Raw genomic sequence first — 22,601 nt, 5'->3', positions numbered from 1 at the left:
GAAGCAGGTGGAGGAGAAATCCAGCTCCAGTCTAAGGAAGGCCAGGCACGGCCAGCAGCCCCCAGGAGCAAGAAGGGAGACGAGGAAGGATGCACCCCCAGAGCCTCAGAGGGTACAAGCCTGCTCACACCTTGATTTCGAACGTCTGGCCTCCAGAACCGTGAGAGAATAACATTCCATTGTTTAAAGCCACCCAAAGCCTCTGAGAGAGAATGGCTATGTGGACGTGTGTGGCTGGGCCACTTTGTTGTACAGCAGAAAAAATCACAGCCTTGGCAGTTAACTATACTTCAGTATAACTTAAAAAAAATACATAAACAAACCCATCTAGTTTGTGGTCATTTGTTACAGCAGGGATAAGAAGCTAATACAGCCCTCCCATGGGCTTCAGGAGTCTGGGAGGGCATCAAACGAATGAAAGGGGGCAGGGTCAGACAGAACAAGAGGAGACGGGAAAATGGAAAGGCAGATGGACAGGCGTACTCAGGAGGTTAGTCTCCCACCTTGAGGACTGCTCGAATGCAGGCAGCCCACAGCAGAGGCCACCCTGAGGCCAGCCTGGAAGAGGCGTCCCCTTCCAGGACTCACGCACCTCAATGGAGTTCCTCCCCGGGTGCTCGGCGGCAAGCAGCTGCTCCCCCTCGCTGTGCAGCTTGTTGATTCTCTCCTCTTTGGCTTCCAGGTTCCGGTTGATGAAATTCTGCAGCGGGGGCAGTGCAGGGGTTCAGCGCCCAGTCCGGCAGCCCGTGGTCCCTGCAGGCCCCGCGCCCCAGAACCCAGTGTCTACCTCGTACTGGCGCCGGCGGCTGGGGTAGTCAAGGTTGCGGTCACTCCAGTCATACTGCATGCGGCCCTGTGCCTGCTGGTCCAGCCAGTACAGCTCGTTGGTGCAGCGCTGCATGTAGTCCTGCAGCGAGCTCAGGTGCTGCTGCCGCGCCTGCGACGCCGCCTGCAGGCAGGGTGAGGATGGGGCTGCAGCAGGCGGGGAAGAGCCTCCCTGCTCACTCCCTGCCCAGCCCAGCCCCCCCACTAAACCCCTTCCCCCGCTCAGCAAATGTTTATTGAGCATCTACTGAGTGCTGGGCATGGCTCCGGGCACTGCAGACACTGTAGTGAGCAAAACAGATGAAACCCTTACGGAACTGGCATTTTTGAGAAGTCTCAGTTTACTCGTCTGCAAAATGGGGATAATGACAGCTCTGAGCCCACAGGGCACTAAGCTTGGCATGCAGTTGGTGCTCAATAAACATCAGCAGCTATGCCTCCACTTTTGCCTTTAACATGTCCTGACATAAGGCGGATGGTGCCAAACTCCCACAGGGCAGGGAGGCGGGGGAGGAGGAGGGATGTGTGAGTTCCACTCTGCAAACAGGAACAGCAGCGAACACGTATAGGGAGCCCGCTACGTGCCAGACTGTGCTTCTTCCGCATTAACTCACGCAGTCCTCATGCACGCTGTGAGCCAGGGACTTGAAGTAATATCGTTTTACAGAGGAGGAAACTGAGGCTCCCAGAGGCTAAGGAGGTTGCGCTCAAGGCCTCCACCAGAAGGAATGGAGGCAGCCTGGCTCCAGGGCCTCTGATGGCTACACTGTTACCGCCTCTGCATGTTCACGTCCACAGCAAGAAAGCATCTATGCGAGAGGAGATGAGACGAGTCGCTGCTGTCATGGTTTTTTAAAAAAAGGACATTCTTTAAACGTTTTGAAAGGGAAACAAAATGTTTGCTTATTAAGCACATGGCATCATACTTGGCATACAGTAGGTGCTCAATAAAGAATAAGACGCAAACGGTAACATTGTAAATCAATTATAATTTTTAAAATGCATAACAAAAACATATATAGGGAGTTCCTGTCTTGGCTCAGCACTTAACAAACCTGACTAGTATCTATGAGGACAGGGGTTCAATCCCTGGCATGGCTGGGTGGGTTAAGGATCCAGTGTTGCTGTGGCCAGCAGCTGTAGTTCCAATTTGATCCCTAGCCTGGGAACTTCTATATGCCACGGGTATGGCCCTAAAAAGACAAAAAAAAAAAAAAAAAAAAAAAAGAATGTGTATATATATATATATAAATATGTGTGTGTGTGTATGTGTGTGTGGCAGAAATGGGCACAATATTGTAAATTAACTACACTTTAATAATTTTAGAAAGCACACACAAAAAAGAAGCAAACAGTAGGATGGGGGTCCCTTGGGGTTTTGGGAGCACAAGGCGAGCAGGGGCGCCTCTCAGGTAGGGCTCGGGGTACTGTCTCTTCTGCCTTCAGCGCCCTCTGTCTGTTTGAAATGTTTACTGCACACGCTTCTGACCCCACAGCCGGGCGTCCCATCCCCTCTCATCCTGTTCCCCAGGGCATCTCACCAGTAGCTTCTGGTACTTGGCCTGCAGTTCGCTGTTCGGCTCCTGGGGACGGAGCAGGGGGCCAGGGTTAGGGTGGGGGAACGGGTGGGAGCCCCTCGTCCCAGCGGGGCCCTCCACCCCCATGCACACACCTTGCCCCCGTCCTTGGCCAGGTGGGGCCCGATGGCCTTGACCTCATTGTGGAAAATGTTATGCTGCTCCACCTGGTGGTCCACCAGCGGCAGGTCCGTCCCGAAGCTCTGGCTGCTTAGCTTGTCCTGGCCGGCGGGCAGAGAGACAGCACGGGGGTGGGGGGGGGGGGGGGAAGGTATGGGCTGGGGCTCAGGACACGCAGCCCGCCGGGGAGGGGGAGTCTCTCGCTAAGAGCCACATCAGTGGCCGAGCTTCTCCATGGTGGAGATGGGCTGGCAAGGAAACAGGAAGGGCAGCAGCCAGCCCAAAATCTGGCCCCTGGCTCCAGCCTGGCAGGACCCAAACGATCCCGGGAGGGCCCCAATCTCCACTACTTCTGCTCTGTGACCTTGGGCTAGGTGCTGCACCTCTCTGAGCCTTGCTCATGTCATGGACACAAATATTAAGAAACACTGAGAACATGACTCCCTCCCTGGCTGGACTGTGACACCGCTTAAACAGTGGGGGTCTCCTGGCCCACGCATGCCCTCCACCAGCTGAAGCCCAGGCCGTACCAGCTTTTCCTCCACCAGGGCCTCCCAGTTGACCTGCGGGTCCACCTCCTTCACCGCCAGGCTGTAGATCTGCTTGTGTTTCCCGCGGAGGTTGGTCACACGCTCCTTCAGCTGACGGATGCTGAGCAGGGAGAGCGGCCACCCAGGTTAGTGGGGCTGGTTGGTGGGGAGACTGGCCTCTCCCTGAGGTGGTACCTCCCACCCCAGCCCCCGGCCTCATCTTTCTGCGCAGTGACCTGGAAAGTCAGGGTCACGGTGGCCTTGGGCTCCGGGCAGTCACTCCCACCCTGCTTTTGTGCACTTTGCTTCATCCTGCCTTCTCCTGCCAATGTTTCCTGAGGGCCTACTGTGTGCCTAGAACCACAGAAGCTTCCAGAAGAAACAGGCAGGTTTTTGGAGCCCACCATCCAAAAGGGCCGTAGGATGGTCTGGGCTGCGACAAGGACAGTGGTTCGTCCACATCTGAGTTGAGGCGAGAGCCACGCATTTGGGAAGCCAGCTGGGCATCGGGCATGGGGAGAGTGTGTTCGCAAGCGTGGGGGTCGGGGGCTGTGGTCACACTATGACCAGAACAGGGGACACCAGCACCCTGAGCCCCAGCCTCCCTGACCGCAAAATGTCTGGTGTGTGCTAGACCCTCGACGAACCCTGACTGGGCTCCTGAATGCTGCAAGGGCTGCAGCCCCCTGCCCCGCCCTGAGCAGCACCCCCAGGACCCGAAATGGAGGGGACCTACTCCTCAGCGATCATGTCCCCCTGGGGGTGCTTCATTTGCTTGGCGATGGCCGCATCTGCCTCCAGCACGTACAGAAGCTTCTCCGAGTCCGACACCTTCTGCAAGGCCACGTCCCGGTGCTCGGGCTGCCGGCCCTCCTGCAGCCCGGCCAGATCCTGTGAGAGTCACAAGAAAGGGCTGGGGGGGGGGGACGGTGGGCGGGGACTCAGTGGGCACAGGACAGGAGGGGTGGGAGGAGGAGAGGGGCAGAGGACAGGCTCCTCTGGCTCTGTCCTGTGCCTCCTTGTGGCAGCTTGGGCTGGGAAGGCAGCAGTGCAGAGCCTTGGCCCCGCCCAGCCCAGCCCAGGGGAGACCCCCCAGGAAGGCAGGTCAACAAATGAGCCGCAGAAGGGTGACTGCAAGTTCATACAAGCTGGTGTTACCAAGGGAACGCAGCAGAGGTGGAATGTGGGAGACTTGCTCCAGGGGTCAGTGAGGCCCTTCTGAGGCAGTGACACAGCCTAAGACTAAAGGAAGACTGGGAAGAGTGTCCTAGGCAGAGGGAACAGCCTGTGCAAAGGCCCTGCGGCAGGAAAGGACCTCTGTGATTGAGGCTGGAAGGAGGCATAGGGAGAAAGTGGGAGAAGGCACAGTGCACCTCATCTATCCTTTTTTTTTTTTTTTTTTTGCTATTTTAGGGCCCCACCTGCCTTACATGGAGGTTCCCAGACTAGGAGTCCAAGCAGAGCTGCAGCTTCCAGCCTACGCCACATTGTGGCTGTAGTTCCAATTTGACGCCTAGTCTGTGAACCTCATATAACATAGGTGCGGCCTTAAAAAGCAAAAAAAAGAAAGAAAGAAAGGAAAAGAAAAAAGAAGACGGAAGGGAAGAATGGCAAAAGGAAAAAGTGGAACGGCTTCCTCTCAGAGGAAGATAAGGTGTTTAGCCTACCCCACCCAGGCCGGTAGGGGGAGGGCTGAGGGCTGGGGGCACCCAGGGCCTGGAGGGCCTTGGAGTTGAGGCCCGAGTGTCACAAGACCAGAGGCACTGGGCCATTAGTGTGCCACGGCTGGGGCTGGCCAGTTAAAAATTGATAGCAACGACAGGAAATACAACGAAACATCATGATCCTTGGCGTGGGGGAATTTTATTCGTTCCATCATCACCCGCTGATCTGAAGCTCTGCTGGTCAGTGATAGTGCCACGGATTAATTCTGCACAAGAGGGACGTCAGTTAATCATTTCCTAATTCAGAGGCGCAGGTGCTGTGGGGGGAGGCCAGCACCCCCCGATGAGGGGGAGAGAGCACGGAGCGAGCCGCGTGGAGGGGAAGCGTTCAAGAGTCCACCGTCGGGCAAGACGGATCGATGAGGACGCAGGCTGCACAGTGGTTACCTCTGGGCAGGACGGACTGGGAAGGTCCCTGGGACATTTCTGGAAACGTGCTCCACCCTCACCCCAGGAACGGTGCCGGGGCGACCTACTGGCACAGGAACGTGGGAGGGTGAACCCTTAACATCTGGATACTCTCCAGAGACCTTACATGTGTTTCACTTTAAAGTAAACAAAAATCAGGAGTTCCCTTCATGACTCTGCGGTAACAAACCCAACTAGTACCTATGAGGGCACAGGTTCGATCCCTGGCCTTGCTCAGTGGGTTAAGGATCCTGGCATTGCCATGCACTGTGGTGAGGGTCATAGACGTGGCTCGGATCCAGCGTTGCTGTGGCCGTGCAGCTGTCCCGATTCGACCCCTACACTGGGAACTTCTGTATGCCATGGGTTCGGCTCTAAAAAGAAAGAGAAAAATAATAATAATAATAATAAAGTAAAAAATATCGTAGGGACTGAATGACCCACAGGCTGATGGACAGACCTGTGATGAAGCCAGTCCAGCAGACATCGCTGGCAGAATCTGGGCGGTGGAGACATGGATGTTCTCTAATCCCTCCAACTTTAGCAGCGTTTAAAAAATAAGCTAGGGGAGTTCCCGCCGTGGCGCAGTGGTTAACGAGTCCGACTAGGAACCATGAGGTTGCGGGTTCGATTCCTGGCCTTGCTCAGTGGGTTAAGGATCCGGCGTGGCTGTGAGCTGTGGTGCAGACGTGGCTCGGATCCTGTGTTGCTGTGGCTCTGACACAGGCCGGCGGCTACAGCTCTGATTGGACCCCTAGCCTGGGAACCTCTATATGCCTCAGGAGCAGGCGAGAAAAGGCAAAAAGACCAAAAAATAAAGAATAAAAAAAATAACATAGGGAAAAAAAGCAAAAAAAAAAAAAAAAAAAAAGGCAGTTCCCATTGCGGCTCAGCAGTAACGAGGAGCCATGGGGATGCAAGTTCCATCCCTCACTCAGAGGGTTAAGGATCTGGTGTTACTGTGAGCTGCAGTATAGGTTGCAGACGCCGCTCAGTTCCCATGTTGCTATGGCTGTGGTGAAGGCTGGCAGCTGCAGCTCCAATTCGACCCCTACCCTGAGAACTTCCATATGCCATAGGTGCAGCCCTAAAAAAAAATTAAGCTAGGAGTTTCCCGGCGGCACAGCAGGTTAAGGGCCTGGTGTTTTCACTGCTGTGGCTTGGGTTGCTGCTGTGTCATGAGTTCCATCCCTGGCCTGGGAACTTCCACACACTGTGGCTGCAGCCAAAGAAACAAAAAATTAGGATAATTACAAAAAGCTGATTAGTGGTTGCCGGGGGGGGGGAAGACCGCTAATAGGCGCAGAGCTGGGATGACGAAGGGGCCTTGGAACCAGATAGAGGAGGTGGCCACACAACACTGTAAAGGTACAAGGTGCCACAAAGTTGAACTTGAAAAGGTTAATTTTATCTTATGGGCATCTCAATTTTTAAACGAAAAACAGGGAGTTCCCGTCGTAGCGCAGTGGTTAACGAATCCAACTAGGAACCATGAGGTTGCGGGTTCAGTCCCTGCCCTTGCTCAGTGGGTTAACGATCCGGCGTTGCCATGAGCTGTGTCGTAGGTTGCAGACGCGGCTCGGATCCTGCGTTGCTGTGGCTCTGGCGTAGGCCAGAGACTACAGCTCCAATTAGACCCCTAGCCTGGGAACCTCCATATGCCATGGGAGCGGCCCAAGAAATAGCAAAAAGACAAAACAAACAAACAAAAAACAAAAACAGGAAAATTCAAGAGAATTTTTGGGGAATATGATTAATAATGCTGTTTTCTTCGGAAAAAAGGAAGGAAGGAAGAGAAAAAGACAAAGATTAGCCCATGCGGTCTTCCAAGCGTGGTTCCTTTTTTCAAGTTTGTTCATTTGAAACAGAAAAAATAAAAGTTCAAAATCATCTTCCAAAAACACCCTTGTTACTTTAAGCAAATACGAGAGGACTGGACCCTACACACACAAACACACACACATGAGAAGGTCAAACATGAGAACATTCATAGATGGTAGTTCTCTCTGGAATTATGCTCCATCTTTTTTTTTCTTTTTCTTTTTCGGGGCACTCCTGCGGCATATGAAAGTTCCCAGGCTAGGGGTTGAATCAGAGCTACAGATGCCCGCTTACAGCACAGCCACAGCAATGCCAGATCCAAGCTGTGCCGCATCTGTGACCTATATCACAGCTCACAGCAATGTTGGATCCTTAACCCACTGAGCAAGGCCAGAGATTAAGCCCAAATCTTCATGGATACGACTCAGGCTCTTAACCCACTGCAGCCACAATGGGAACTCCTGTGTTCCATCTTAATTTACTTAACTTGTTCTACTTGTTTATCAGCCCTGAAATGTTTGTAATAAACATAGATTATTTTTATTAGGAGGAAAAAAGGACACATCCCCAAAAGCTGTTTTCATTTAGGAAAATACACGCCACCACAGCAGCCGCAAGAGAGGGGGCTCAAACATGACCAGAAGGGCTGGGTACCAGGGCAAGGGCACAGCCAGAGTGAAAGGAGCAGGCAGGACCAGCTGAGGCTGGAAAGGTGGGGTCAGGGAGTGCAGGGAAGGGGTGGGGGCCTGGCAGGGAACAGAGGGGGCCTTCTTGCCTTTCCCACTCCCGTTTCTCACCCCCCCACCCAGCTGTGCCATCCCCAGCCCACCCCTGTCCCTTAGGTCTCTGGGCTGCCTGTGGACTGGCCCTCAGGTGGGCGGCCACCTGGGCAGTCACAGCAAGCCTGGGGACAGCACTGGGTCTGGCTGGACCTTGACCTCCCTCATGACCTGTCTACCCTCAGCCCCCTCCTCCTCTGGACCCACCTCTGCGTCACACCTAGAATGCAGATGAAATACAGACCGGCCAGTTACATGCAAATTTCAGATAAACTCTGGCTAATTTCATAGTATAAGTATATCCCAAGAAGTACATGGAACATACTTATACTCCCCAAATTTATTCGTGTTCTAAAATTCAACTTTAACTGGATAGCCTATATTTTTATTTGCTCAATCTGGCAACCCCACCTTTGGAAAACCTCTGGGATTGACTCTATCACTGACACGCTCTTCTGGCTCTGAACCTCAGGTTCTCCAGCTACAAAAAAAGTGTAAACTCAAGAGTTCCCATCATGGTGCAGTGCAAACGAATCCGTCTAGGAACCATGAGGTTGCAGGTTCAATCCCTGGCCTCGCTCAGTGGGTTAAGGATCCAGTGTTGCTGTGAGCTGTGGTGTAGGTCCCAGACACGGCTTGGATCCTGCGTTGCTGTGGCTGTGGTGTAGGCCGGCAGCTACAGCTCTGATTTGACCCCTAGCCTGGGAACCTCCGTGTGTCAACCGCACCGGGCTGGCGGAGGGTTCAAAGAGGAGGTGGTTCTCTCAGCAGCTCACGGGTGTGAGCACGCACGACTCCAGCGCTGCCCCCAGTGCAAAATACCCAGGAGACACTTCTGTCTCAGGCTGGTTGTCATCCCCAGGTAACAGGAGAGGAAACTAAGCACAGAGAGGGAAAGCGATGGGCCCAGCCTGCATCTGAGCAGCAGCAGCGGTGGGAGAAGTCAGCGTGGGGCTGTTGATAATGACATTGAGAAGTTCCTGTTTTGGCTCAGTGGAAACAAATCCGACCATGAACCATGAGGTAGCAGGTTAAGGACCCGGCCGAGAGCTGTGGTGTAGGTTGAAGATGCGGCTCAGATCCCGCGTTGCTATGGCTATGACGGATGTAGGCCGGCAGCTAGAGCTCCAATTAGACCCCTAGCCTGGGAACCTCCATATGCCGCCAGTGCGGCTCTAAAAAGACAAAAAAAAAAAAAAAAAAGATAATGACATTGAGCTCTGCACTGCACAGCACAATCTCATCAAATCTTTACAGCAGCCCAGGACGTGGGGGTGCTCAGAGGGCATCACATGAACAGAGAGGTAAAGCGACCTGCCCAAAGTCACACAGTAAATGGTAAGGCTGGGATCCTAACAGGGGCCTGGCTCCTGAGACTGTGGGGAGACATCCTTCCAGACAAGGAGGCCCACGAGCTGCAGGACCTAGTGCCTGGGGTGGAGGAGCCGGTATTAATGCCAATACCGAGGGTGCTTGCAGCGCGTCTCTACCTGGCACTTTGGGAGCTGGATCATGCGGTGTTCTTTTCGGGTCATTCTGAGCACAGTAGGGTGAAGAGCACATCCCTGCCTCCGCCCCTGGAGGCCCACCCACCGCCCTCCCCGGGGAGGCTAAATAAGATCTCCAAGTCGCTCAGGGGCAGAACCGTGGGGTCAGCTGGCATGGGGGCACCGGGACGGGAGACAGGACTCACGCTCTGCATCTTGGCCTCCGTGTCCACGATGTTTCTCTCCACCTGGTCGGCATTCTTCTGCAGCTGCTCAATCAGCTCTGACAGCTCCTTGTTCGAGATGCTGCAGGCAGAGTTTGGGAGGTGGGCGAGGCCCAGGCCCAGTCCCCACGAGCACCCGGCCTCCCAGGCTTGGAGCGGGAGCTGGCCCAGGGAGTCTCAGATGGAGCCTGGCTGTCCCCTGCCCCCTACCTCACCCCCAGGGCAGTGTTCCTGAAGCCACAGCAACCAGGCAGCACCTGGCCCCTACTCTGGCCATCATGCTCAGGCTTCTCTTTGATCATGTAGGCAGAGCACATGTTTTGTTTTTTTTTCCCCATATTTTTTAATTTAGGCAAAACTCACCCACTTGAGTGTTTTCACAAGGTTGTATAACCGTCATTACTGCATAATTTGAGAATGGTTTTATCACCCCCAAAAGGACCCCACACCCATTAGCCCTCATTTCCCAGTATCCCTCCCCCCAGCCCCTGGCAGCCACAAATATGCTTTATGTCTCTGGATTTGCCTATTCTGGATGTTTCATGGAAATGGGATCATACAATATGAGGTCTTTCCTATTTAATTTCTTTCACTTAACACAGTATTTTTTGAGGGGAAAGCATGTTGTAACATGTGTCAGTGCTTCATTCCTTTTTATGGCTGCATAATATTCCACAGCATGGATATGCCACATTTCGTTTCTCTGGTCAACCACTGGAGGACATTTGGGTTGTTTCCACCTTTTAGCCATTACAGATCAGGCTGCTCTGAACATCTGGGTACAAGTTTTTGTGCAAGCACTCTTATTATGAAATATCTGATATTTTTCTTTCAATCTACTCACTATTTTTTGTTTGTTTGTTTGTTTTGTCTTTTTTCCTTTTCTAGGGCTGCTCCTGCGGCATATGGAGGTTCCCAGGCTAGGGGTCTAATTGGAGCTGTAGCTTCCGGCCTACATCACAGCCACAGCAACACAGGATCTGAGCCACATCTGCAACCTACACCACAGCTCTCAGCAACGCTGGATCCTTAACCCACCGAGCGAGTCCAGGGATCGAACCCGCAACCTCATGGTTCCTAGTCGGATTCGTTTCCACTGTGCCATGACGGGAACTCCCCCACTTTTTACATTTACATAAACTTACTTTAAAAAGGGAACTTGCTCTCTCCACTGTAAACATAAAACAGAAGCCTTTGCCATAAACGGAGGCAAATGCCAAAATGAATTCCATAGAGGAGTTCCCTGGTGGCTCAGCAGGTTAAGGATCTGGTGCTGTCCCTGCCCGGGAACTTTCCAAATACCTTGGGTGCGGCCAAAAGAGAAAAATCCCATGGAAATAAAAGGACAGCATTATGTTCCAGCTGCACACTTGGCGGCCTGCACACGTTGAGACCAAGCCCTGCCCTCTCCTCCTTCAAAGCAGAGCTTGGCATGCACCACAGCCAAGTTAGAGCTGTGTTGGCAGCAAGCTAAGACCCTCTCCTGGGTGTTCTCAGAGTATCCGAGACACTTGAAATCCGAATGGTTTTCTCACTCAGTATTTCTGTGTCCTCTCTTGTCACATCTGTCCTGGCCCATAAAGTCACACCAGAGACCACTCTGGCAAACACGACTGTGGGAGGGAGGACCATGGCTTTGGACTCAGATGTGGGTTCCAGCTGCATGACCTGGCCAAACTGCTGCCCCCCTCTGTGCCTTTGCTTCCCACTCTCAGATGGACAAAGGGCTGGGAACCCAGGAAGCCTCACAAAGTTTCCTAATTATAGTGGTTAAGGAGACTTACTGATCATTGTCAATCTCCCACTTTGTTGATGTTTCCTTTAAACAAAGAAAGAAACAAAGACCAGAGAGGGAAAGCAACTTGGCCAAGGTCACACAGCTAGTCAGCCAGCCAGGCAGCCAACCAGGCAGCCAGCTGCCAGTGGTGGTCAAGATGAGCACAGAGTCCCCCAGTCTCCATCAAAGACCCTTTCATGCTGACTCCACAGTGGGGCCTGAGCAGCTCAGTTCAGCTCTCAATAGTTTCATTCTGCCCACACTTATTAAGCACCTACTGTGTGCCAGGCCCAGCACCACACACAGACACAGCCTTGCCCTCTGAGAGCTCACCCCCAGACCAGGAGGAAATCAGCATTTACATAAACCGTCAAAAGACTGAGGCAGACATGACCAGGGAGCCTCCTGATCAGCTTGATGGGAATGGGGGTGGCCAACGAAGGCTTCCTGGAGGAGGTGATGGTGCCTGGGTTCTGAAGGATGAAGAGAAGCTGGGGTTTGTGGGCAGAAGGTTCCAATGAGGACAGGCCATGAAAGAGGCAGGTCCTGGGTGTGCCCCTTGGGGTGGGCCAGGGTGCGGTTCTTGACCATCCAGTAGAGGGGGCTGCCAGCTCTTTGGAGTGGAATTCCTCAAATCAAGGCCTGGGAGCCAGCCACTGAGGCATGAAACATTCAAATTCCCAGGCACTAACCAGACCCTCTGAACTTAGATCTCCAGAGCTGGACCCACGAGGCCATGTTATTATTGCTATTGCTATTATTATTGCTATCAGGGGACCCTGAAATCCTGCAGTGTGGCGGGCAGAAACAGGGACAGCAGCAGAAGCTGTGAGGCTGGCCAACCATGTCCCAAACCCTGCCTGGGGCCCACTCTGTGCCAGGAGCTAGCAGGGGAGAGGGGAGGGCCTCAGGGAACAAGATCCAGACACGCACGGCCTCTCCAAAGTCAACCAAGGAGGCAGTCTTTCCCAAAGTGGGATCCCAAGAACCTTGGACCTGGCAATCCCTCCTGGACTGAAGGCTTTATCAGTCAAGGCAGTTAGGAAACCTAACCCCTTAATAACTTCATGAGCCAGTAAAGGCTCTGAGAAGTCCTGCAAGAGAGAAAGCTGGTATCCAGTGGAGGGTCCAGGAAGGCTCAGAAGTGGGGCTGTGGATGGGAGATCTGGGTCTGGAGGAGTAAGGCTGCCGCGCTGGCTGGGCAGACCGCATGGGGAATGCAGGCTCTTCTGCCCCTCAGCCCCACCCAGCCACTGACGTGGTGAGGGTGAGTCTCAACCCAAATATTTAGTCCATGATGCTTTGGGCCACCACTGGGAACCTGTGGTGTGGGCTAAGTGGGCGCCTTCATCCTTCTTGGGTCCAGCCCGGCCCCACCTCGGGGCATGGGGCCAGCTCCCAAACCAGCCCCCTCACCATGCAGGGCAGGTTCAAGGAGAGTGCCTTCTGGGCCCCACCCTGGCCAATCCATTATTCCAGCTGAAGCCCGGCCCCAGAAGGGGACATGGATCAGGGGACAGCCAGCCCCAGAGACCTGGCACTCCTGGTGGAGAACAAACACAGTAGAGCTCAGGGGAAGCTTGTGGTCAGACCGGTGTGGGTTCCAAGTTCTGCTGGGCTACTGACGGCTTGGACCATCCCAAGCAAGCCCTTGCTCTCAAGGGGTCTCAGTCTCCATCTGCTGACTGGGGATAACCAGAGTCACCGTGGCAATGGGAGCTTACCGCACACACTTCGCCAGACATCAGACACGTTCACAGGCACTGCCTCCACAGCATCCTCACCCTAAGTCTCTGGGGGAGGTTTGTGCACCCCTTTACAGAGGAGGAAACCAAGGCTCAGAGACGTCAAGACACTTGCCCAGGGTCACACAGCTTACAAAGGAAGAAAGCAAGGCTCAGAGATGTCAAGACACTTTCCCAGGGTCACAGCGCTTGTGAATGGGAGTCAGGATGGTCTCCTCAGGCAGTCTCGCTCCAGAGGCTACATGACCAAACACCAGCTACTGCTACCCAGGGGGGTGCTGGAAAAAAATTGCATGAGCCAACACACAGCAACAACCACCATCAGTCACCATAATAATGTGAGCGCTGATGTACTGCGTACATGTCAGGCCCCTGCTACTTCTTCCTCAGTCTTCGCTGCAGCCTCAGGTAATGCTGGCCAACGTGTAATCCTATTATTCCTCCCACTCTGCTGATAGGAAAATCGAGGACCAAAGAGGTTCAGTAACTTCCCCAAAGTCAGAGTAATTCAATGTCAGAGCCAGAATTCCAACTCGGATAGGTCCCAGAGGTCAGGCTGTTAACCACTCCATGTGACAATCCTGCTGGACTCTCAGGACACCACAGGCACTCAACAGATTAGCTTAAAGGGCCCAGTGTCCCAGACCGCACTGGGACACCACTTCTCACCCATGACGGTGCCTAGAAGTCACAAGACAGAGAGAGCAACTGCCGGCAAGGATGTGGCGAAGGAGAACGCTCACGCACACCGCCAGGGGGACCGGGTGGTACAGGGCTTTGGAAACCTGTTCTGAAAGCTTCTCAGAAAGTTAAACATATTGGAGTTCCTGTCGTGGCTCAGCGGTTAATGAACCTGACTAATATCCATGAGGATGCGGATTCGATCCCTGGCCTCACTCAGGGGGTTAAGGATCCGGCGTTGCCGTGAACTGTGGTGTGAGTCGCAGATGCGGCTCTGATCTGGCGTTGCTGTGGTGTAGGCCGGTGGCTACAGGTCTGATTTGAACCCCTAGCCTGGGAACCTCCATATGCAAAGGGTGCGGCCCTAAAAAGACAAAAAAAAAAAGTTAAACATAAAGCTGCCCAGGATGCAGCAATTCTACTCCTTGATACCCACCCGAGGGAAATGAACAGAGGTCCACACAGGACCCCCGCATCCAGATGTTCACAGCAGCACTATTTACAACAGGTAAAAAGAGGCAACCACATGGGAGTTCCTGTCGTGGCTCAGTGGTTAACGAATCCGACTAGAAACCATGCAGTCGCAGGTTCGATCCCTGGCCTTGCTCAGTGGGTTAAGGATCCGGCGTTGCTGTAAGCTGTGGTGTAGGTCGCAGACACAGCTTGGATCCCACATTGCTGTGGCTCTGGTGGAGGCCGGCAGCTGTCGCTCCAATTCTACCCCTTGCCTGGGAACCTCCATATGCCGCGAGAGCAGCCCAAGAAATGGCAAAAAGACAAAAAAAAAAAAGTCACCCACAGATGTCAACAAAGGAGTGGGTGATTGAGAGGCGAACTATCCATACAGTGGAATACGGTTCAGGAGTTCCCACTGCAGCTCAGCGCATTGAGAACCCAGGGTAGTCTCCGTGAGGATGCGGGTTCCACCCCTGGCCTCATTCAGTGGGTTAAGGATCTAGCATTGCCACAAGCTGTGGCATAGGTGGCAGATGTGGCCCAGATCCCATGTTGCCGTGGCTGTAGCATAGGCCTGTCACTGCAGCTCTAATTCGACTCCTCACCTAGAACATCCATGGGCCCCAAGAGTGGCCATGAAAACCAAAAAAAATTTTTTTAATTAATTAAAAAACGATAGAATATAATTCAGCCCAAAAAAGGAATGAAGATCACACTAACGTATGGTGAGGAGTTCCCGTCGTGGCTCAGCATAACCGAGTCTGACTAGTATCCAGCAGGACGCAGGTTCGATCACTGGCCTCGCTCAGTGGGTTAAGGATCTGGCGTTACCGTGAGCTGTGGTGTAGGTCTCGGATGCAGCTCGGATCCTGCGTTGCTGTGGCTGTGGTGTAGGCCGGCAGCTGCAGTTCTAAGTCAACCCCTAGCCTGGGAACCTCCATATGCCGCGAGTGTGGCCAAAAAAAAAGATTCTTAAAGTATTGTGAAACTCTAACTCCACTATGCTAAGTGAAAGAAGCCAGACACAAAAGGGTCACATCCCGGAGTTCCCGTTGTGGCGCAGTGGTTAACGAATCCAACTAGGAACCATGAGGTTGCGGGTTCAATCCCTGGCCTTGCTCAGTGGGTTAAGGATCCAGCGTTGCCTTGAGCTGTGTTGTGGGTTGCAGACGCGGCTCAGAACCCGCGTTGCTGTGGCCGTGGTGTAGGCCGGTGGCTACAGCTCCAATTAGACCCCTAGCCTGGGAACCTCCATACACCGTGGGTGCGGCTCAAGAAAGACAAAAAAAAAAAAAAAAAAAAAAGGGTCACATCCTGTAGGATTTCATTTATGTGAAATATCTAGACTAGGCAAATTCATAGAGGCAGCACGTGGCTCAGTGGTGGTGGCCAGGGGCTGGGGTGGGGCAGAGCATGGGGCGTGAGCACTGAAGCTGTGGGTTTCTTTTGAAGGTGATGAAATTTTCTCACGTTGATTATGGGGGCAGTTGTCTACTTCTGTGAATATATTAAAAACCATTGAACTGTACACTTTTTTTTTTTTTTTTGGCTTCTCAGGGCCGCACCCATGGAATATGGAAATGCCCAGGCTAGGGGTCATATCAGAGATACAGCTGCTGGCCTACACCACAGCAACACCAGATCCCCCACCCACAGTCACTGACCAGGGATTGAACCCGCATCCTCATGGATACTAGTCGGATTAATTTCCCCTGCGCCACAACGGGAACTCCTGAATTGTACACTTCAAATGAGTGAATTATATGGTATGTGAGCTATATTTCAATAAAGCTATTACCAAAAACATGGGCAAGTGCCATTTATAAGTGATGGGGTTAGTTTCGTCTTCCCCCTCCCCCTCCAGTGGGTCCCGCCTTTTCTCCTGTTTTCCAGGGAGGCTGGGCCAGCTCCAGGTTACACCCAGCTGCCTGGAAGATGGTAGTTAAACACTCACAGAGGGCTGACCATGTGTCCGGCTGGTGCTGAGCAAATCACAGAGGGATTAGCTCATTTAATCCTACCACCCCCTGAAGTAGCTCTGTTCTCCCATTTTACAGATGGGGAAACGGAGGCTCAGAGCAATTAGATAATTTGGTTCCAGCTCACGGCCAGTAACAGGGCAGAGCTGGGATTCCAACCCAGGCCTCTGGGGCACAGTGTCGGCACTTTTGCCTTTGGGGTTTGGAGTCCTGAATAAGAGGCCCCAAAGGGTCCCGTGTTCCTCCCGCCATCCAGCTGGCCAGGGGAACAGACATGTGCCTGCCTGAGAGCCCCAGAGCCCCACGCCAGGCGGATAGGAATGTGGGTGGTTCCGGGAACCTGCAGGGAGGGGATGCAGATCCCAGGAGGGCGGGGAACTGGCTGGGCCGGTCCAGTTCTTCACCCAGCTTTTCATCTGGCTAATGAGCTGCACTAAGGCAGCCAGACGTGGCAGCTGGGGGCCATCGGCCGGACTGATGGAGGCCCAGATACAGCCCGTTCCTAGCAACCTCTTCTGAGTCTGGTCCCACCCTTGGAGATGACAATCTCCTGGCCAGCCGAGCCAAGAAAGCCGAGGTGCCCCCACCCCCACCCACCCCCACCCCATGGAAGAGAAGGGACCAAGGCAGCGGATGTGAGCGACAGGCTGAGGGAGGGACAGGCCAGCCTCCCTCCACTTACTCAGAAGTTTAACGCGGACACAGGTCCGAGGTCAGCGGCCGTCAGCGCTGGCAGGTGCATGGGATGTCACCCAGCCTCACCTGCTCATTACACAGATGAGCAAACCGAGGCCCTCAGAAGTAATGGAACCTGCCCAAGGTCACGTGGGGGGCAGCTGGTGTCCGGAGCCAGACACAGTTCAAATCCTGACTGCACCCACAACTGCTGAAACCCTGAGGGAGCTACTTTCTATTTCAGGGCCTTGGTTTTATCATCTCTAAAGTAGACAAGATACATCCTAACTAGGTGAGTGAGGTGGGCGGGGGGTGGGGGGACAGAGTCACTTTTGGAAACACCGGAATCCGGTTTCAAAGACCCCTTGTGGGTTCAACGATGGAGCTGGAGGTTCAGAGCATCCTCCGGGGCCCATAAGCAGGTTAGACATCAGGTAAGCTCACGAGTGGGCTGTCACCCGTTTCACTAGCACCTGAAACAGTGCGTGGCACACCAGAGACACTCCGCAAATATGTGTTAATCACTTAGCACATTGCAGGGGCCCCATAAATGGTGACAATGACCATTCACAAAACACTGACTCGCTGCAGGGGTTGCCATTCACAACCACATGGAGCCCTTATGTTGCTCCCTGGTCTGTGCATGGGTTTCTTTCCTTCTCTTTTTTCTTTTTCTTTTCTTTGTAGGGCTGCACCTGCAGCATATGAAAGTTCCCAAGCTAGGGGTTGACTCAGAGCTGCAGCTGCCAGCCTATGCCACAGCCACAGCAACGCCACATCTGAGCCACCTCCGATCCCTATGGATGGCAACACTCAACCCTTAACCCACTGAGCGAGGCCAGGGATCAAACCCGCATCCTTATGGATACTAGTTGGGTTCTTAACCTGCTGAGCCACAAGGGGAACTCCTGTGCATGGGTTTCCACCTGTGGACCCCCTTTCTCTTCTGGGGACCCCCACTTGCCAGCGGTGCCTGGCCCTGTAAGATAAGTGCCTTCCAAAAACAGTAACTTCAGGGAGTTCCCTGGAGGCACAGTGGTTAAGGGTTCAGCATCGTTACTGCTGTGGCTCAGGTTTGATCCCTGCTCAGGGATGCCTTGAGCATGGCAAAAAAGAAGAAGAAGAAGAAGAAGAAGAAGAAGAAGAAGAAAAAGAACAGTTACTTCAAAGCACTGAGGACAACAAATTGAACTCTGCCAGGGAGAAGGCGCATCAACACGGTGGAATCCTGATGGCACCACCATGGGGGACACAGCACTGCCACGGAATCCTCCCCAACAAGAGCCCCGTCTCACCACTGGGAGCCAGCAGACAATCGCCAACTGAGGGCCGTGCTACAAAACACCTGACCAGACCTCTCCAAAAGTGTCAAGGTCACGAAAGATCAGACTAAGGAACTGTCAGCTGGGAGGAAACGAGGGACCCAGGAGAACTAACAGCAACCCGGGGTCCTGAACAAAAAGAGGACATCGGGGAGGGGGGGACCAGGGGAACCAGAGCAAGGCCATAGTTCAGTTTTGCTTTGCTTTTCTTTCTTGGCCGATCCATGGCATATGGAGTTCCCAGGCCAGGAACCACAGGCATGACCTAAGCCGCAGCTGCGGCAATGCCAGATCCTTAATTACTGGGCCAGGCCAGGGGTCGAACCTGCATCCTGGCAATGCAGAGATGCCACTGATCCCATTGTGCCACAGCAGGAAGTCCTGCAGGTTTTTTTTTGAAAAGGTTTCTTCCAGATTTCCAGGTTTTCCAGCAAACACCCATAGGAGTAGAGGCTCGTGGGTGATGGGGTGGCCAGGGTACCTACCTGGACAGGCAGGGCAGTGGCTGCTGTGGCCCAAGACCCCGCCTGGCAAAAGCCAATGGGGACCTAGGACACAGCTGTCCCTAGGAACAGCCCTCTCAGCCCAGCCCAGGCTGTGGGCAGGGGACGAGAGTGGGTATCATGGGCCAGGGAGCGTCACACCCAGCAGACTGGGGCTCTTTCCCCAGAGAATCCACCCTTGTTTTCTTTTCCAGGCTGATGTCGCCAGAGTCTGGCGAGGGTCCAAAAGGGCCCAGGTCCCATCCGAGCCATGACAAGGGGCCCTGTTCACGTGGCCTGCTCTGCATATGAGGCTCCTGGTGCAAGAAGGGAAAATGGGGTGCAGGCCAGTGGGGGGCTGCCTGGGGCTGCCTCGGAGCCTCAAGGTTGGGTTTGAGGACACTTGGAGACAAACAACTGTTTTCTGGGTCTGAGCCCACAGGCACCAGCCTGGAACAGACGTTTCTTTGTGTCTCAGGATGTATTCCGAGCACTGGACCTGTGGGGAGACAGCCTGGGAGCCGCAAGTGGCATTGGGTAGCCTCACTCAGTCACCAGGACCTAGAAACTCAATAACCACAGCCCGACCTGCTCTGCAGGTGGCCGCTCACAGACCAGGAGGTCAGCTGCCAAGAGAGGATTTGGGGCTGGGACCCAGTGCTGTGATGCCCGGGTCAGGGGTGGCGGTGGCCCAGGACAGCAGGTGGTGGTCTGGCCAGCAGGAATGCCAACCAGAGATGTGGGGACAGAGGTGGTACCTCAGGTCACCCAGACTCTGCAGAAGCTCATTTGGGTAAAGACACACCTAAGGACCCTCATCCCCGCCCCCCACACGTCACTTCTTGGCGCTTTAGTGGGTTTTTTGCCCCCCCCCCTTTTTAGGGCCACACCCGCAGCATATGGAAGTTCCCAGGCTAGGGGTCAAATCAGAGCTGCAGCTGCTGGCCTACACCGCAGCTCACAGCAACGCCGGGTCCTACTGAGAGGCCAGGGATCGAACCCGCATCCTCATGGATACTAGTCGGGTTCCTCACCTGTTGAGCCACAACGGGAACTCCCTCGTGCTTTTGTTTCGTGTACGGAGCACCCGTGCCCTTTTCTACAACACAGCAGGGCAACCTGTGGTTAAACGCCCAGACCAAAAGCGGGCGGCTTGGCTTTGAATCCTGACTCGGTCCTTATTAAGCTGTCAATGACTTGGCCTTTCTGAGCCTCGGGTTCCCCATCTGTCACTGGGGGTCATGGCAGTCCACACCCCACATGGCTAGGGCGGTGGTTAATTGGCAGAGCGGATATAAACTGCTGCCTCGGGGGGAGCCCCAACTCTGCTTCTGCCTGGAGCTGCCGGCCAGGGATTTGGGCTCCTTTTAAGGAGCTGATAAAGGCCAGCAGCCAAGGCCCCAGGTCAGAACCCACATGCACGGAGAGGGGGATGCAGCTGAAAAAAGACCCCTGGGCCCCCCCTACCATCCACACTGACCCTCCTGCAAGCCCAGACAAACTCTGCTGCGCCTTGCGGCTGTCACCTCACCCGGCGTGGGGAACTCACAAGTAAGCTCAGTATTTGCAAAGGCCTCCTCCAGCTCCTGCAGGGAGCGGCCACATGGATACAGATGAAGCGATAATGCGGCTGCAGGGAAGAGGCGGATCCCAGGCCCAGTCTGGTCTAACCATCTGACTTCGGGCTGAGGATCGGGTCACTGGTTTGGGGATTTGAGGGCTTCCGGGTGTTTCTCCCAGGAGGTCTGCTGCTCTGAGAACTCTCCCCTGTCCGCAGCCAAACAAGCACGGAAGGAGTGGGTGGGGAAGGGCCTCTCGCCGGGGTGTTCATGCTGAACCCCAAGAACGCCTCAGATTCCTGCCTTCCCATCCCCGGGATCTGCCTGGGAACACAGCTCATCCTCCCTCTGGCCCTGAGGGCCCCACCTCTCACCTGAGCCGAAGCAAGGGCCACCCCCAAGCGTCTCCCTGCCCCCTGACTCCCGCTGCCCCCAACCAGCTTCTGCGCATTTGCCAGGAAGATCTCTCCACGAGGCAACCAGATCTACACTGTCCAGACTCAACTGCGCCACTTCAAAGAAACTATCCTTGTAAAGCACTCAGACCCTGGACAGCTGTAGCCCTGTGATAGTTCGGGAGTGCTCCCTGCCGTGTCCACAGAGCTTGTCCCAGCAAACAGTGCGTTCGTCCCTGCTGCTGACACCTGGAGGAACGACCGGCGTCATTTCACCCGCCTACCCTTAATTTCTGTCTGCACAATGAGCTTATTGCATCTGCTGACCAGGTAGCAAACAGAAAGACACATGTTGACAGGAGGAAAATATTCCCAGGGGGTGCTGGGTGCTGTCTCCTTGTTCTCAAGGCCACGCCATCCAACAGAAATAGAACGTGAGCTACATTTGCAGTTTAACTCTTCCTGGTAGCCCCGTGAAAGACAAAAAGAAACAAGGTAATTTTAAAATGTTATACTTTTTTAACCTAAGACAGGTAAAATATCCTTTGGACAGACAGTCAATAGAACTTTATTTTTATTTTTTGGCTTTTTATGGCGCATTTGCGGCATATGGAGGTTCCAAGACTAGGGGTCGAATCAGAACTGCAGTTGCCAGCCTACTCCCCAGCCACAGCCACGCCAGATCCCAGCCACATCTGCGACCTACACCACAGCTCACGGCAACACCAGATCCTTAACCCACTGAGCAAGGCCAGCAAGGCCAGGGATCGAACCGGCATCCTCATAGATACTAGTCAGATTCATTACCACTGAGCCATGATGGGAGCTCCTCAATAGAACATCATTAATGAGATAGTTCCCATTCTTTTTTTCATACTTGGCCCCTCAAAGCCGGCCATGCAGTTGACACTCGCAGCATATCCCAGTTCCTTCCAAGCACAGCTCATGTGGCTAGTGGGCGACAGACAGGGTGGAGAGTTCTGGGTGATCCCGGGGCCTCTGGACCGCTCTGTTCTGAGCCCAAGGAGGCTGCAGCCCACCACTTCTGCCACAATGAAGCTGATGGATGCTTGGAGCATCTAAGTCCCTCACTCAGTGCCTGGTACCTAGGGACACTCAATTAAAGGTCACTCCCCTTGGCTCCCTGCCACTCTCCCACCACCCCCACTCAGCTGGCCAGACACCTGCCCAAGGCCAGGCCTCGTCTATGGGTCTCTGCTGCTTGTCTTCAAAACAATCCAGGGCTCCTGGCTGTGCCCAGAAGAACTTGGGCCCAGGTGTGCAGTGCCAGGGCATCCAGGCCCCAGCCCCACACCTTTCCCAGGTTCCAGGAGCTGCTGCATCCTTGCCCATATCCACAGGGCAGAGCTGGGCCACTTGGCCTGCTCCAGCCAAACCTCCCTCCTTGCCTGGGAGAACAGCCGCTTTGGTGACCACGAGGGAGGAGAGCTGCCGTCAGCCTCCAGCCCAGCCGTCGTGGCCTGCCCAGGACTGTTCTGTCCGCCGTCCATCACAGCCCGACCTGCTCTCTCTCCGCGTGGAGAGACGGACAGGGACAAGGTATGACTGAGGGGGACAGCCCTTCCTCCCTGACCAGGGCCACCTCACCCTCCGGGCCTGAGCGATCCTCATGTTCCGGCCCTAGAGCACGTCTACACTTCCTCCCTTTTGGGGTGAATTCAGCTCTGTGGGTGCAAGGAGGAGTACCAGCCCTGGAACGCCTGGAATGCACAGAGCCCACACCTCTCCCTGGAACCAGCCTCCCCAGCCTGGCCCCTCCCAGAGCCCAGACACCGGGCCGGCCTGCTGGCCCTGATCAACCCCCATCCCACCCCCCGGGTCCTGCCTGCTCCAGGGCCAGCCAAGGCCTAAGAGGCTCCCTGGAGACCGCCAAGTTCAACTTGGGTGTGGGATGGCCCCCAGCCCCCACCTTCTTTAAATACTGAGAGAGAGCAAAGGCTGTCACTCCAGGACACCTGTCCTGTCTCTGTGACAAAGGCACATGCGGCCATTGCAGGAAATGAGTGCTGGATAT

At 54.3% G+C, this 22,601-nt stretch overlaps 1 protein-coding gene across 5 annotated transcripts in view; it reads right to left on the bottom strand.

Annotated features, from left to right (window-relative positions):
• Positions 1 to 22,601, bottom strand: part of PPL (periplakin) — a 51,044-nt gene that overhangs the window by 17,004 nt on the left and 11,439 nt on the right. For 3 of the 5 annotated variants that reach the window (XM_085017674.1, XM_003124640.5, XM_013995670.2), the window contains exons 2-8: positions 9,478 to 9,577; positions 3,789 to 3,943; positions 3,053 to 3,173; positions 2,498 to 2,623; positions 2,367 to 2,408; positions 788 to 949; positions 593 to 700 (exon numbers count right to left, since the gene is read on the bottom strand). Coding sequence is in view for 3 of the 5 variants with exons in the window: in XM_003124640.5 (XP_003124688.5) it covers positions 593 to 700; positions 788 to 949; positions 2,367 to 2,408; positions 2,498 to 2,623; positions 3,053 to 3,173; positions 3,789 to 3,943; positions 9,478 to 9,577 (814 nt within the window). In the remaining 2 variants the exon portion in view is untranslated. Of the gene's footprint in view, positions 1 to 592; positions 701 to 787; positions 950 to 1,987; positions 2,053 to 2,366; positions 2,409 to 2,497; positions 2,624 to 3,052; positions 3,174 to 3,788; positions 5,414 to 5,823; positions 6,057 to 9,477; positions 9,578 to 22,601 lie in introns of those variants that run through there. The other 2 variants (XM_085017672.1, XM_085017673.1) reach the window with 2 other exon arrangements.

This window comes from Sus scrofa, chromosome 3, assembly GCF_054392235.1.
Source record: "Sus scrofa isolate SSC_HxYL_T2T_F1_AM1 chromosome 3, Sscrofa_HxYL_maternal_Yorkshire_Landrace_v2.0, whole genome shotgun sequence".
NCBI lineage: Eukaryota > Metazoa > Chordata > Mammalia > Artiodactyla > Suidae > Sus > Sus scrofa.
This window is presented reverse-complemented; position numbering and strand designations above follow the sequence as displayed.